The following is a 14,927-nucleotide window of genomic DNA, read 5'->3' as shown; positions in this document are numbered from 1 at the left end:
TGTTTAGCTTCTTCCATTTTCTAATGATTGCTCCAACAGTGGACCTTTTTTCACCAAGCTGCTTGGCAATTTCCCCGTAGCCCTTTCCAGCCTTGTGGAGGTGTACAATTTTGTCTCTAGTGTCTTTGGACAGCTCTTTGGTCTTGGCCATGTTAGTAGTTGGATTCTTACTGATTGTATGGGGTGGACAGGTGTCTTTATGCAGCTAACGACCTCAAACAGGTGCATCTAATTTAGGATAATAAATGGAGTGGAGGTGGACATTTTGAAGGCAGACTAACAGGACTTTGAGAGTCAGAATTCTATCTGATAGACAGGTGTTCAAATACTTATTTGCAGCTGTATCATACAAATAAATAGTTAAAAAAATCATACATTGTGATTTCTGGATTTTTTTTTGTAGATTATGTCTCTCACAGTGGACATGCACCTACGATGACAATTTCAGACCCCTCCATGATTTCTAAGTGGGAGAACTTGCAAAATAGCAGGGTGTTCAAATACTTATTTTCCTCACTGTATAGCATTAGAGAAACAACTCTTTCCACTCTTTATTATTTATGTTCTAAAGTTGTCCATTTTACTGCTAACTTGACCTCTGACATCGTTTATACAACTGATCGTGCACTCTCTTCTAAAAAGACGATACTGCTGGTGGTTATTTCCTTTTTTTGTATTTACTGTTTGGCTCATTGTCTACCTCAACACTTGGCTTTTCACCCGTCTGCTTACATACATTCTGCGGGACTTGAAATACATTTACAGATTCTATTCAAGCTGTCATTAAGTGTTCCTGGCAGATAATTCTGATTAATTTAGTAAGTGAAGCTGGATAAAAAATACAATATAATATTTATTTATCATTTCATTCTCAACTCTGTATCTGTGTATGCAAAAGTTTACACAGATTTACAGTACAATGGATTGATAAAGACTTTCCCTGTAACATAATGTGTGGATGAAAAAGATTTACTGACACTGACTGTTTTGCACATTTCTCTCATCTGTGTTCTTAAGCTCTTAAAAATGCATTCAGCAGGACATTTAAGTCACCTAAAAACAGCATACAAAGAACAGCAGAACTAATCATTTTAACTTCGACTACTTTTATGAAATATGCCTCTTCCTCTTAGTTGGTGGCATGAACATATTTTAAACCATATTTCATACAAGAAGAGAGCATGTTTGTTTAGAAACATTTCACAGTATTACAGCCTCTGATCCACGGTCAGTCCCTCCTCCTCTCTGTGCATTCTCACAACCCAACTACAGGAGTCCAGTATACACCAGCACAAGCGTGTGAGGGCCAGGTACCCTTCATGCCGGTTTGTCATTTCCCAGCAGTAGCTGCAGTTGCCCTTGGCCTTGTCCACATCTGGCGAGCCCTGGTCCATCAGCCGATCCCAGAGGAGCAGCAGGTCAGCTGCTTCACTCTCCAGTGCGGCAGAGCCGGCCTTGTCTTTGGCCTTCTCCCATTTCAGTGAGATTGTTCAGGGTGGTTAGATCACCCTCCGTCAAATATCGGCAAAATGGCCTCTTTAAATATAAGAAACAAAAGTTATTTTCTCATCCAGCAAGTGTTGTGTTTATCCAATGAGTTTGTTGTGAGTACTCACCTGTGAAGGTTTAAGGCAGTTCCCAGCTATCTGAGACTTTTTCAGTGGCACTCAGTCGCCTCAGACTCTGAAGCACGGTTTGCAGGGTCCCCGCTGTGATGATGAAACAACCAGACTTCAACATTAGACTCCTGATGATACAACACCCCTTTAATCACTGGGCATTACGCCATCTTACCCAGTTCTTCTTCATGGGAATCCAGCTTCTTGATTAGCTCTACAACACTGGAGTGTGTCAGGTCCTCCCCAGCTGCAAGGAGTAAAGTAAAATCATGTACTTTTTTCTTTTTAAAATCACTAAATGTCAAAAAGGTGCTAACCAGCACCAGATACCTAAACTCACCTTTAACACCAATATCACCTTTAGTTTTGTCTTCCAAGCCAGTATAAGAGCTGCTATTCCCATCATTATTGAGACGGGAGAGCAGTTCAGCGTGGCAGGCCCTGGATGCTGCCAGTATGGCGCTCATGTCCTGCGCCAGCCGGTGGTTCTCCACCAGTTCAGCATGAACCCTCCTCCATGCCATCTTGTCCTCCATCAGACATCCCTCCATCACAGTACGTAGTTCCTTTTCCTGAGACACCTGGCTCTGCAGGCTCTCCACCTCCTCACAGCGCTACGCAAGTTAGTTAAATGTAGGAGAAAAGTTATGAGTTCAGTTAAGAAAAGTCAGAAATATAAAATATTTGTATGGCAGTGAGTATTTATTTTGTAGTTACCTTGTGTAGCTGAATGGCCATCTCCTGCATCTCAGCCTCAAGCTGGTCAGCGTAAGCCTGTTCCAGAGCATCGCTGGGCGGTCGAGCACTGCTGTGCCATCTTGCAATAGCTGAGGTCATCTTACGCTTGGGTCCAAACAATCTGGACAGCAAGAACGGATTCAACATTGTATACCACAAGAAAACAAACTCTGTACATGCTAGGGCAAAGGGGAAAGAGGGGCCCTCAAGTGTCTTACGTGATCCCTATTTCTTTTAGATCGTTTTCAGTCAGGGTGAGAAATATCCGCAGGTCAATGTCTTGCTCCTCGAGTAAGGGGAGATACTTAGAAAAGCCAAGTTGTTCCAAGAACTCTGCCAGATCCTAAAGGAATAGAAGATTTTCCAGAATAAACTGACCATGAGTCACACACACCTCATTATAGTTCATATATTACTGATGCATCAAAAAGTGAGCAAACATAGACATGCCTTTGGACCAGTGTAGGAAGGTGGAAGACCAACATGTGGCCGCATCCCACAGTTCATTGTACCAGTGGAGTGAGCAGCATTGTTGCCTCCATGGCGACTCTTGCCTTTTGAGTGATGGCCCTTATTTACTCTGCGAGAGCTGCTCTTTTTGCTCTGGTCGGAGTCCTGGTAGAGAAAGGAACACAGTGTTACTACGATATCTAAATCAAATCTGGTGTTTGACTCCAAAACAGTGGGATTTCTGTGCTCTTGCGTTCACCTCGTTACTCTCCACAGAGCCTTCCCAGTTGAGGCCAATCACATGAGGCAGACCCTCGCTGCTGCTGCTGCTACTCCTCATGGTGGGCATGTCATTGTCAAAGAATGGACTGTCATCTGTGACAGAAACATATTAAAGGTAATTGCTTTGGCAATTCAATCGACTTCAATCAGTAACCATACCAAGTGCAGTATTTCTTGCGGTACACTTCTTCCAAAGACACGTGGAACTATTTCAGTTATGTATCTTAGATATCACACTGGTAATCGTGTGCCTCTGACCTCTGCTGCTATTGCTCTGGCCGTCAAGCTCATTGATGGGTGAGGTCACGTCACGGTAGCAGATGCCCCCACTCTGTTCACCAACATCTCGAAACGCCACGTAGCCTGGTGGCACTGCAGGAGGCTCTGGGAGGAGAAAAGCAGTTTTAATAAACCCACATCTATAATATTGAATGGCAGCATGCCAGTGACTGAATGAAGCTGTCTGCTTAATTTCAGTTATAGTGTCTCTGTAACAATGTCTGTGATGAAATCTCAATATACAGCACTCAAGGAACAAATATCCACTGCACACAAAATGGTGTCAATCATCCTCCTTACTGCACAAGCTGATTATAGTTCCTTTTTTAGGAACTTTGTGTTATTACACTTAACAACTACAACCACTACACTCTTAACGGGGTGATCGAAAAGTGGGCAGACTGGCAGTCTTATGTGACACTACCACACAGTTTGTTGGAGCCTCCTACTCGGAACTTGGCGATGGCCTGGGGCCCATCATGGATGCTAACGCCTTTTACTCGGTTTCGACTCGGCCTTATCCTCAGAGGTGCGCTGTCCGAGTCCTCGGAGGAGCTCAGGTCTTCAAAATGTCCTGATAAGTTGAAAAACACACACACACACACACACACACACTTAATCAGAAAATAAAATACATAGAAGGGATAACAACATATTTTGTGAAAATAAATCAGAATCAGCTTTATTTGCCAGGACATACGAGGAATTTGACTCTGGATTGTACATTGCTCACGATGTGCTTACTTACAATACAATAATAAAATCACGCACAGGCTACAGTATAGAGAACACATATATACACACACTATAAACAAAAGCCACATGATGAGTAGTAAAGCTGTTACAACAAGTACCTGGTTTGATCCTTGGAGTACGTAAGTCAATGAGGCTGACAATCTTGGTATATCCATACATCATGGCTAGGGCACGGGCAGTCTCTCCTTTAGCGTTGCGGTCATCTACTTTAACTTTCTGTAAATGATTAAAACAAAACAGATGTCAGGATCATAAGGCATTACCTCTGCTTGAGCACAACAAGCAGCTTCTTCTTTGTGATAATTGGTCGGCCAATTATACGTCCGATATCTGCACTCACGAGGCCGATATATCATCCGAGTGACAGCAAATCTATTCTAAAACCATTACTGGCTAGTAGGGCTGTCCCCGACTAAAGATTTACATAGTCGAATCAGAATCGTCAAATCCTGCCTTTAGTCAACTGACAGTCCAATCATGTGTGTTTTTGTGCGTGGCGCAACCCAGGGTTAGGGTTACAATTTTGGATTTATTCACGCACTTCAAAAAAAATTTATTTAAAGTTTTATTCTTTTTACATGTTTATTTACAGCATTAAACGTTGAAATGTATATTGTAATAGGCTGTATATTATTGGGAGAAAACTGGTAGTTCTATGTAAAATCAGACGTTGAGCACCCCCATATAGCCAAAATGGCATGATCCTTGTGTTGCTGCGAAGCTTCGACTGTGAGATTGACAGTCGAATCAGGCTCCGCCCATCGAAGCATCGAATCTTCGACTATTCGGGGTCAGCCCTACTGGCTAGTGTTAAATATATATTGTTATACTGTAGAGAATAATGCAGTTGAAAGATGCCACTACTGACCAACTGCAGAGCGGCCCTGTCTAAATATTGGCATCGGCCATTGAAAAACCCATGTTGGTCGACCACTAGCGCATTTCCTGGTGCTGTAGCGCTGTCTTTGAGAGAATGTGTGTGGACAGAAATCCCCTCACATGATCAAGCAGGAACTGAACAATGATTTCATGTCCAGAAGCAGTCGCCTCCATCAGGGGAGTGAAACCAGACCCTGGCTCCCTGTGGATGAAAGAAAAAGTAATGAAAACCTCTGTCTGAATGAAGTGTCGCAGTAGTTTTGGGATGAATGAAGACACTCACTTGACATTGGCATCAGCGTTATTATCCAGCAGGAACTTGACCATCTGCTGGTGGCCTGTGCTCGTGCAGTGGAACAGAGCGGTCCAGCCTCGAGAGTCCTTCAGCTCCAACTCAGCACCTTGCTTTAGGGGTAAGAAAAATAAAAAGCCTTTCATGCTCTGAGTAACAAAGTGATAAAATGTAGGACCATAAACACCTCATCAAGAAAATAACAAAAGCCATCTTCTTCCATCTTTGTGATGATGAAAACCTGTATCTGTAGTTTGACTTGTATTCACTATTCAGGACATTGTTGGGGTCGGAGACATAGTTGTTGGCCAGCCTTTTATACAATTTAGACTTAGATAATGAAACTTCATCTTATGAATTTGTTTAATCCAGATTTGTTTTGTGTTTTTCAGCGTTCTAATATATTCAGTTAATACAAAATACAGCTGCTGCAACAATAAAGTCCATTCTGCCATGTTTATTAGCCCTTACCAGCGCTTACCATCATTACCAGCAAGTGGCCTTCACTTACAAGATGCTGGACATTAATCTTTTAGTCCTTTAACAATAAATCACATTAGCTTTACATTACTGTACATACAGTTTATCCTACATTCCAGGCAGAAATGTTTTTTCATTTCACAGTATGAAAATAAATTTACAAACACTTGAAACTTATTTTTGCATGACAAAACTGCAGCCTTCTGCATTTACCGTTTGTCTTGAGTTTCCAACCACTTTTATGAATGTAATGTGGCAACAAACTATCCAGTCACTCTGCACACTCTGCATGGTGTCTGTGAAGTGTGACCATGTTGTGTGGGGATTTTGCATTCAAAAATAAAAACTTATCAGCACACATGTTCTGCTTTGATTTCTGAACACAGCAACATGTCATGAACTGTTATGGTCAGAGCCGTTTTGTACCTGCAGCAGAAAGTATGCGATACTTTCATTCCCACAGCTTGCTGCCAGCATCAAGGGGGTTAATCCTTTGGCAGTGGTAGCATTTACATTCACACCGGCCTCCAGCAGGAGATTTGCAATGTTGTCATGGCCGATGTAAGATGCATACATCAGTGGGGTCCATCCTCCAATGTTCTTGCCATCCAGGTCCACCTCACGTCTAAAAGAGAATATCATAGTCATCAAAACGCACAGGGAAATGTGCCACAAAAGCTGTGGATGAAAGGGACACATCTGGTTATACTATTATTTAGGGGCCCACTTTCTGATGCACTCTGCCACCACGTCGTACTGGCCGATGGAGCAGGCGGTGTGGAGGTCCAAGGGGACGTCCAGCTCCTCCGGTCGCACCAGGGTGTCACCCAGCCACAGGGAGAGGCTGGCACCCAGTTGCTCTGATTCACTAGCTTCGTCACTAAGCTCAGACATTTTCAGCTTCTTCACTCGCCTGAAAACAGAGGAGGGATGAAACGTCCAGCACACTGAAGCCCTGAATTCACACTTAGAAAAGACACGTTACCTGAATATCAGACAGCGAAAGACGTTAAATGTTGCGGGGTTTAGCTTGTGATAAACATACACAGAATGCCAAATAATACTAGCTTCTGGCTTGTAGTTACTTTGAGGCTCGTGCTGACTTATATCTTTACCAGCTATAACTCCGAACTTTGCTCGTTTAGCTAGCTCAACGTTAGCTTGGCGAGATAACGTTAGCCCGGTATGAACTATTTAATTAGTTACCTAATAAGTAATAAATAAAGGCAATCCTCCAAACGGTCAAACGACAACCTAAATGAACTAATATTTCACAATGTAGCCGAATGTCAAGAGTTAAAAACGCACAGTCAACAGGTAACTTACTGTAAGTTTGTTTCTTTCAGCGGCTGAAACTTTTTTTGTTTTGTGTGTCACGCTCAATTGTGCTCGTGTTGAACCATACCCCGCCTTTTCCTATTGCCTTGCCCTGTAGGTTTGATATTTGAGTTCGTACGTGCCAACGAATGTTATGTTTTTATGAAATCTGAGGGGTTGGCAGATCAGGGAAAGGAAAGGAAAGGAAATCTTTTGGGGGTTTTTATCTCTGTACCTGAAATAACGGATACTCGCCTCCCTACTCAGAGAATTATTCACCCTTATCCTCCTTCATCCAAATGAAACAATCCGAGAACAAAAACATTTTATTTCACGTTCTGCTGTTTTGGTGAATAACAATAAACACAGTAAAATATTTAAGTTTTTATTTTTTAAAACTACTTAGTACTACAAAAGTCGAGATAAACGGACAATAAAAATAGTATGTACAAAATATCTGTTTTTAGAATGAAAGAGCTGTAGAGTTTGTGCAGGGATGTGTAAAATAGCACAGTATGAAGGATATGGAATAAGGAATAAGTGCAATATACAGAGATAATAGTCCAAAAGATGTGCGTTTGTGCAATAACGTTACATGAAGACAGATGTGGAGAATAACCCTAATGTAATGTGTAATGTGTGCATCAGAGTCCTTGTCAAGTTCCACTTGTTGTTGATGAGGAGAGCTGCAGATGGAAGAAACTGTTTTTGTGGGATGAGATTTTGGTCCTGATGGATCACAGCCTCTTGGCAGACGGGAGTGTCTCAAACAGTTTATGTCTAGGGTGGGAAGGGTCAGCCACAACTTTCCTGCTCGCCTCAGAGTCCTGGAGCGCTACAGGTCCTGGAGCGATGTCAGATTGCAGCCAATCACTTTCTCTGCAGAATGATATGCTGCAGACTGCCCTTGCGCTTGACAGTGGCAGCAGCATACCAGATTGTGATGGAGAAGGTGAGGATGGACTCAGTGTAGGCGGTGTAGATGTGCTCCAGGCAGGTAATAAAATAAACTTGAAACTTCACTATAGTGTCAGAGGAGAGGGGAGTGAAGAGGGCTGGACTAAGCACTCAGCCCTGCAGTGCACCTGAGTTCAGGATGAGGGTCAAGGATGTGTGGTTTCCCATTCTGACATTATGTGTTCTGTTAGTGAGGAAGTACATAATCCATAAACAGAGTGAAGTGGCTTATTTTAGGTTGTTGACTTTATCTACCAGTTAATGGGGCGTTATAGTATTGAAAGCGGAGCTAAAGTCAACAAATAGCATCCTGACATATGTATTTGGATGCTCCAGGTGGAGCAAAACATGCAGCGTGATTTCCTCAACTAGCACATGTATTCGGGAGGTGAAATTATGAAACGATGACCTATTCAAATTCACACTGCCGCTTATTTACTGTAGCCTTAAAGGTTTGAGAGGTGTAAAAGCATAATGAATGTAAGGCAGTTCATAATTTACAGAAATAATTGCCAAGCAACCTTTTAAAAAATGACTGTGGCTAACTGATAAGTTCAGCGATCACCAAAAGTTTATTTTACAACCTGCGCTGACATAAAAACACACACCAGTGGATTGATCTGACCTCAGTGTAGTGGCTGCTAATGAGGAAAACTAAACACAATTCATGCTATATAAGTATGGTTAAAGCCTCTGCAAAAACTTTCACAACTTGTGCTTTAATTATGACTGGTTTGTAATAATTTTACACATCCATATTAAAGAAAATACAATGCAAACAAAAATACAAAATGCTTTATTTAGAAATATGGCAAACACAGTCAGCAATTCAAGACTTTGAATATTAGCATTGTGATTTTAAGTGTCCCCTTGTTTTGTGTGCTTTTAATTGTTTCAGTCACAAAGAATGTCCGGCACACAGCTCAGACCAGACTGTCCAGCCACTGTCACAACATAATGTATGATGAAAACGTGTCTTCAGGGTAGAAATCAGAGAAAATTGAAGCGAAACTCCTCCTTTGATGGAGTAAAGACAAAAGCTGACGTCTCCTCCTGAGTCTGTGGTGTCGGGTCTGTAACCTGGGCTTTAGTTTGTTGTGGGTTCTCCTCAGTGGCTGGGGTCTGGGTTTTGACTCCAGCTCTCCGGTGGAAAACACACTTCTTTGGAGAATCTGACACAACTTTGACCTGAGCTGATGCAATTTCTGTTGGGAATGAAGAAACCAGTCAATTAAAAGGCCACACTTAAAAAGTTATTTCACAGTTCCACAGATGGACCTTTTTTTAAGCATGAGCAACTTTTACTGTTCAGATCACTCTACTGCTACAATCCACTCACCGCACTGCATGAGTTTGTACTGCTTGCTCTTCTCTTCTTCCATTTTTTTCCTGTAATCTCCTGTCATGGCTCTCATCACCTGCCTCTTCTTGGCCAGAGGAGCTTTGGAGCTTCGTAGAGTCTTCAGTGCACGAGAGGCTTCCTCCTCTGTAGGGAGAAAATATTCAGGGTGTCACACCTCAAAGCAATTCAGTATCTGGACCTAGACACCTTTTCCAACTGGTATTAACATGGGTGCTGTGTCTGGATACATGTTAGTACCAAGTGTGAACAGATGATGTGTAGGTAAACATCATACTCTGTTTTGGTGTACCCTTCGGGGACCTCATTCCCAGTTCCAGCTGCTCGATGCACCAGTCCAGCTGCCTGTTCAGCTGCTCCTCTGCACTCTGAAAGACAGTGAGACACCAAATCACCTAAGTAACCAGGACCCACCATGATTATTCTAAAGGAAAACTTTTCACACTGACCAGCTCTGTGTCCTCGCCTCCTTGACCCACCTCAGCCAAACTTGGCTTCTCCTGTGGGTCGGTGCTACCTGAGGGTTTTTTCTTTTCAGATTTCTTCTTCTTCTTCTTGGATTTTGATTGCACTGATGGTTCAGGTGGAGCGTTAACCTCCTGCAGCGGGAAGGGCTTGTCCTCTTGGTAACACGGTTGCCTGCCTGGTGAAGAGGTGCCTGGGGTTTCTGTCGTCTCCATTTTTTCTACAGGTGTAACACCAAAAGGAATTTGAAAGTTGAAGGCAAAAGCAGAGCCCTGTCCGGTAAAGGATGCCCGGCACACTGCTGGTTCGGTCCTGTCTGATGATGGAGATGTTTCATCCAGAGGTGCCGGAGAGTTGTCAGGGAGGAAGTTAAATCTGAACGTGTTATCGCTGCGAGTCCAGAGAGGCTTCTCAGCTCTGCTGTCAAGAGGACCAGAGCTGTCTGATTTAGGTTCAATATCTGTTGAATGAACATACACACAAATATTAGTATCACACAACATTTGGAGGCATTGCATTGACTATTATTAATTTATTATTAATTACCTCAATGCTTATTCTAACTTTAATTGTAACAGATACAGACACATCTATAACATTGTTAGGTTTAACATCAATTAAAACATTAATTGACACTACTGAATCGCAGCAGGTGGGGGATTTTTTCAAACAAACTCTCAAATTTAAAATTTAAATCCACACTTTGCATGAAACAAGGCTCTAATGCAAAATATATTTATTAGCTTATGCTGCGTAGGGCTTGTTATTAAATCAAAATGTACCTATAAACAGCAGTCTTTGCTCGGTCATGCTGATTCTCCCAGCGTTGCCGGTTTTCAGCTGATCGCAGCCTGTTAGACTGAACGATTTAACTCGACGCTTCAGGAAGTCAGACACGCTCAGCAGAACAGGTACAAGTTTTAGCCAGCATTTTTATTTTTTACTCTTCTATTTTCTTGGTTTGGTGTGCTGTGGTCAGGTCGTGAGCAGAAACTTACCCCCGTTGTCGCCTGAGAATAAGTCCGTCTGGTAATATTTCCCCAACGCTTGTCGTTCCGCTTGGTGGTGTTTTTTTTCGTGACCCAGTTGGTTGAGTGAGTGGTTTGAGCTTGATAGACACACAACTTGTCCATTTGTGTTCATAGGCCTATATATATATTTTTTTTTTTACCATGACCAGATAAAAATAAATACGCAGACCTTACAGACTGATCTGATGTATTGCATAGATGACAAATAAAAGAAGAGAAGGAAAATTAGCAAATATGGTCACTCACCACAGATTAACTTGCAAATAAATGTCAAAATAAGGTTTCATTTATACCTATAGAAAACTAAGCTTTTATTGCCTGAAAGATCCACCACAAAAACATATTATGAAAAATTATGAAAATATAAAAACAGGTGTAAGCAAAATAAAAAGGACAACAATAAACAAGACGCACAAAGGCTGTAATCACTGTATGCTAATAAAGCTGGCTTGAGGGTCATTTTATAGACAATGAAACAAGCTGAACTGGGTGATCTTGAAACCCTCTTCTTTAAACACAAATGATCAGGCTGTTTGTGTCGTATAGGCCTGTTGCCTGATGCTTAACCAGATCCCATGACTATCAGGTGTGTCCCCTAAAGTTGAGCTAAGAAAGCACTGAGGACACCCTCCATATAATAACAGAATGATCCATCCAGGTCCTGTCAGCAGAAACACAATGCTGGATTTGTTTGTGGTGCTCAGAGGGATTTAAAAAGTACGTCTTTTTCTTTTTCTTTAGTTAAAGCAGTCTCTGAAGCAGTTCTTTGGTCTGCAGTGAGATTATTTTCGCCTTTTTTTTTAGATTTCAGAATATAGACAAATATAATTGTATGGACACCAAAACAGCTGGCTTGTGCCAAACACTGAAGGTCTGTAAGCCCAACTACACCCCAAATAAAATATCCCCTTTGTTAATAGAGTCTAACTTATTCTTCATTACCTGCCATTGACCACATCCCCCCATCCAGGGATTTCTAGAGATAATTTTCAAAGACAATTTCAGTGATGATCTAGCTGGTCATACACTAATATGTTCCTCTGTGCGAAGTCTGACTTTAAAGATGTGCAGTCTGTGCCCATAACTTATCCATGAAATCATCTATTACATGTGTAGAAATTATGACATATGACGCATTTTATAGTATTGCCATTGAAAGTTTTTGTTTCTTTTGTGTTCTGTGGTGCTTTTCTTATGATTGATATTTTAACCACTACTGCTACCTAAACAGCAAAAAATGAAAAGCCTCAACACAAATAACAGCCTTCAATTTTTTCGCCTGATAACAAATGTTAACGGTGTAACGGTACAAAAAGCTATTTCAGACACAACACCACACTTTATTTTAACTTCACAACAATCTTGGTGTACTGATATGGCATCAAGTCAAAGAACTGGGACTACTTCTTATGTATGCAAATATCAAAAGTTAACTGATGTTGACAGAGCGGGTCTGCCGCACCAGAACCGAACAACAACAACATAATGTTAAAACGATTTTCCAGGACACCGCAAGATTTCCCAGGACATTTTACTTTATCTCTCATTTACTGTGTTTTCCATGACTGTACAATTGGTCAACTGTTTTCCAGGTTTTCCAAGAGGCGTGGGGAACCCGGCATCCATTAAGTTATTAAAAATGAAGATAGGCCTACTTATTTCTACACATAGCATGTCCTCTGTGCATGTGGTCAGCATTGTTCTCTTTCGTTCCATTGAATTATAAACAAGGGTTTTGATCGGTGAGCACCGTATTTCAGAGATCATCTGATACATTCAAAGAAAGTAGAACCAAAAGCTAATGCCCAAACAAAAAGAAGCTGATTCAGGTCTATGAAATGTTGAAAACCATGTGAACAATTCAAAAGAAGACACTTCAAATGCAGAGGCAGTGACCCTGCCTCTTTCTTTCACCAATCGCATTCCGTCAAGGATTTGCGTCTGGACCAATCCTGTAGGCTCAGAGGCGGGACTTGAAGTGCCGCTCATCTCACACTATAAATTGCTCCTGCTGCTCCCCCTTCGGTTAAAAGAGTCAACAGAAACGAAAGAAGAGAAAAGGACACGGTCTTCCCAGGAAACAAACACAAAGGTAAAGTATAAGAGTTTTTACTTTCAGTATTGTTTGTTTTCACAGTCAGTGTTAATGGTAATAAACGGTATGTTGTACTGTGGTTTTCAGATCATTAAGACACTTAAAAATACAGTTGGACGAGGGTTAACCGTGAGCCGAGTGACAACAAAACGGCGCGCTATCACGTTAGCCAGTTGGCTAACAATTCGCTACACTTGAGGTGCTCTGTACGAACTTCACTTACCAAGAAACCCGCGTTATTACAATTAAACATACAACTGAGGCTTACTTCATTCGTCTTGTTTATCCGAGTGTCTCAGGTGGCAACACTCATAATTTTGTTGTAAACCTCTAGTGGCTAGCTGGCGCCATTTTGCAACAATCCATGCTAGCTTTAAACTTGCTTGCGAACGACAGAGAAACGTGTTTTTTCCATGTGGCTTAATGGTGGCGAAGCGTTGAGCGTTTAATTAAATTAAAACTGGCGGTGTATGAACTGTTAACGGTATACACTAACGTTATCATATTAAAAAACACGCCACTGACTTGACGAGTTCCCGCTAACGCTCTTTGTTTCTACTTTGAGAAACGTTAATGGTGAAACTGTATCAAAACGTTACAATTATTAACGTTTGTTTTTAAGGCATGTGGATTAACTGAGTGTCAATGTAAACGCGACTACGGGCTATAACCTTCACGTTACCTCGCAGCGGTGCAGTCCTGTAAATAATACCGGTGACAATAACATGCACTGTGAAATTTAATTCCCTGTTTGCCTCATCCTTTTTGTTTTCAAACACGTAGGTGAAGTATGGCTCGTACCAAGCAGACAGCTCGTAAATCCACTGGAGGAAAGGCGCCTAGGAAGCAACTGGCCACCAAGGCTGCCAGGAAAAGCGCGCCATCCACCGGCGGAGTGAAGAAGCCCCACAGATACAGGTACATGTTCAGGAGAAATCAGGTTTTCGGTGGTGGTACTAGCAAGGCTATTGTGATTTACTGTTGCTACAATGTGTAAAGATTGAGAAGCAACAAAACACTAATGTATTAAGTCTATGCTCTCAATTTGTAGTGTAATTGACATGTTGCAGTCAACAAAGTTAACATGTCTGGCTTGCATTGTAAAATGGCACATTTGTTGCAGGCCTGGTACTGTTGCTCTGAGAGAGATCCGTCGGTACCAAAAGTCCACTGAGCTGCTCATCAGGAAGCTGCCTTTCCAGCGCCTTGTCAGGGAAATCGCTCAGGATTTCAAGACAGACCTGCGTTTCCAGAGTGCAGCTATTGGTGCTCTGCAGGTGAGATGGAAGTTTTGGTTTTTTTGGATTAGTTCATTCAGAAAGTTATTTGCCTCTGTTTGTTAAAGTGTATACTTTCCCTTGTAGGAAGCCAGTGAGGCATACTTGGTTGGACTGTTTGAGGACACCAACCTGTGCGCTATTCACGCAAAGAGGGTTACCATCATGCCCAAGGATATCCAGCTGGCCAGGCGAATTAGAGGAGAGCGTGCATAAATTTTGATTTTATCTTTTTAGTGTGGGGATGGGTGGGACTGACTGGGGTTTGTTTTGTAAATCTTGAAACTATTACCAGCATGTGTACCGCCTAATTTGTCATTTGTAGTTTCAGGCATTTCTTTTTGTACTTTTTTTTTTTTTTCATCTCACTCTTGACTTTCTGCTCCAGCTGTCCTATTCACAGTAGACTTGAGCTTCATATCTGTAAATGGTGAAAAACAATATTCCACTGCCTTTCTCAGGTTTGCAAATCTATTTTAGGATCTGTATCTTTTTATCCTGTGTGCATGTCATAGGATTTCTTGTGCTGTAAATAAACTTTCCGCTACCTCAAGTTTTTGGCCTTGTTTTGTTGGGTTTTCTTTTTGACTTAATATCTGAATACACATGCTTTAGATAAGATCATTGGTCTACCACAAATTTAGTATTTC

General features: G+C 41.7%; 3 protein-coding genes across 7 annotated transcripts; 1 reads left to right on the top strand and 2 right to left on the bottom strand.

Moving 5' to 3' along the window:
- Positions 1-840: 840 nt before the first annotated feature.
- anks3 (ankyrin repeat and sterile alpha motif domain containing 3) lies at positions 841-7,202 on the bottom strand. 4 transcript variants are annotated; one of them, XM_046074958.1, is made up of 16 exons: positions 7,102-7,202; positions 6,503-6,688; positions 6,202-6,400; positions 5,287-5,408; positions 5,124-5,205; positions 4,223-4,340; positions 3,793-3,942; positions 3,348-3,473; positions 3,067-3,182; positions 2,808-2,972; positions 2,576-2,700; positions 2,337-2,478; positions 1,960-2,233; positions 1,795-1,866; positions 1,617-1,709; positions 841-1,536 (listed from the first exon to the last, which is right to left on the bottom strand). In XM_046074958.1, the coding sequence occupies exons 2-15, from the start codon at positions 6,667-6,669 to the stop codon at positions 1,627-1,629; spliced, it is 1,941 nt and encodes a 646-aa protein (XP_045930914.1). In that variant the 5' UTR covers positions 6,670-6,688; positions 7,102-7,202; the 3' UTR covers positions 841-1,536; positions 1,617-1,626. The 4 variants fall into 4 exon arrangements, with proteins under 4 accessions (XP_045930914.1, XP_045930915.1, XP_045930916.1 ...); XM_046074959.1 differs by lacking the exon at positions 7,102-7,202 and adding an exon at positions 6,982-7,088; XM_046074960.1 differs by lacking the exon at positions 7,102-7,202 and adding an exon at positions 6,761-6,946 and having other exon boundaries at positions 1,978-2,233.
- A 1,626-nt stretch (positions 7,203-8,828) lies between these two features.
- On the bottom strand, positions 8,829-10,958 carry lg17h8orf33 (linkage group 17 C8orf33 homolog). Of its 2 annotated transcripts, none has more exons than XM_046073995.1 (5): positions 10,657-10,958; positions 9,889-10,334; positions 9,687-9,777; positions 9,389-9,535; positions 8,829-9,254 (listed from the first exon to the last, which is right to left on the bottom strand). In XM_046073995.1, exons 1-5 carry the CDS (start codon positions 10,682-10,684, stop codon positions 9,040-9,042), a joined length of 927 nt encoding a protein of 308 aa, XP_045929951.1. In that variant the 5' UTR covers positions 10,685-10,958; the 3' UTR covers positions 8,829-9,039. The 2 variants fall into 2 exon arrangements, with proteins under 2 accessions (XP_045929951.1, XP_045929950.1); XM_046073994.1 differs by having other exon boundaries at positions 9,859-10,334; positions 10,657-10,951.
- A 1,895-nt stretch (positions 10,959-12,853) lies between these two features.
- On the top strand, positions 12,854-14,830 carry h3f3d (H3 histone, family 3D). Its single transcript, XM_046073386.1, has 4 exons — positions 12,854-12,997; positions 13,784-13,918; positions 14,124-14,277; positions 14,365-14,830. Exons 2-4 carry the CDS (start codon positions 13,791-13,793, stop codon positions 14,491-14,493), a joined length of 411 nt encoding a protein of 136 aa, XP_045929342.1. The 5' UTR covers positions 12,854-12,997; positions 13,784-13,790; the 3' UTR covers positions 14,494-14,830.
- Positions 14,831-14,927: the final 97 nt, after the last annotated feature.

The sequence above is a fragment of the Micropterus dolomieu genome, linkage group LG17 (genome assembly GCF_021292245.1).
Source record: "Micropterus dolomieu isolate WLL.071019.BEF.003 ecotype Adirondacks linkage group LG17, ASM2129224v1, whole genome shotgun sequence".
NCBI classification, from domain to species: Eukaryota; Metazoa; Chordata; class Actinopteri; order Centrarchiformes; family Centrarchidae; genus Micropterus; species Micropterus dolomieu.
Note: the sequence above shows the minus strand (reverse complement) of the source record. Positions and strands in the feature narration are given on the sequence as shown.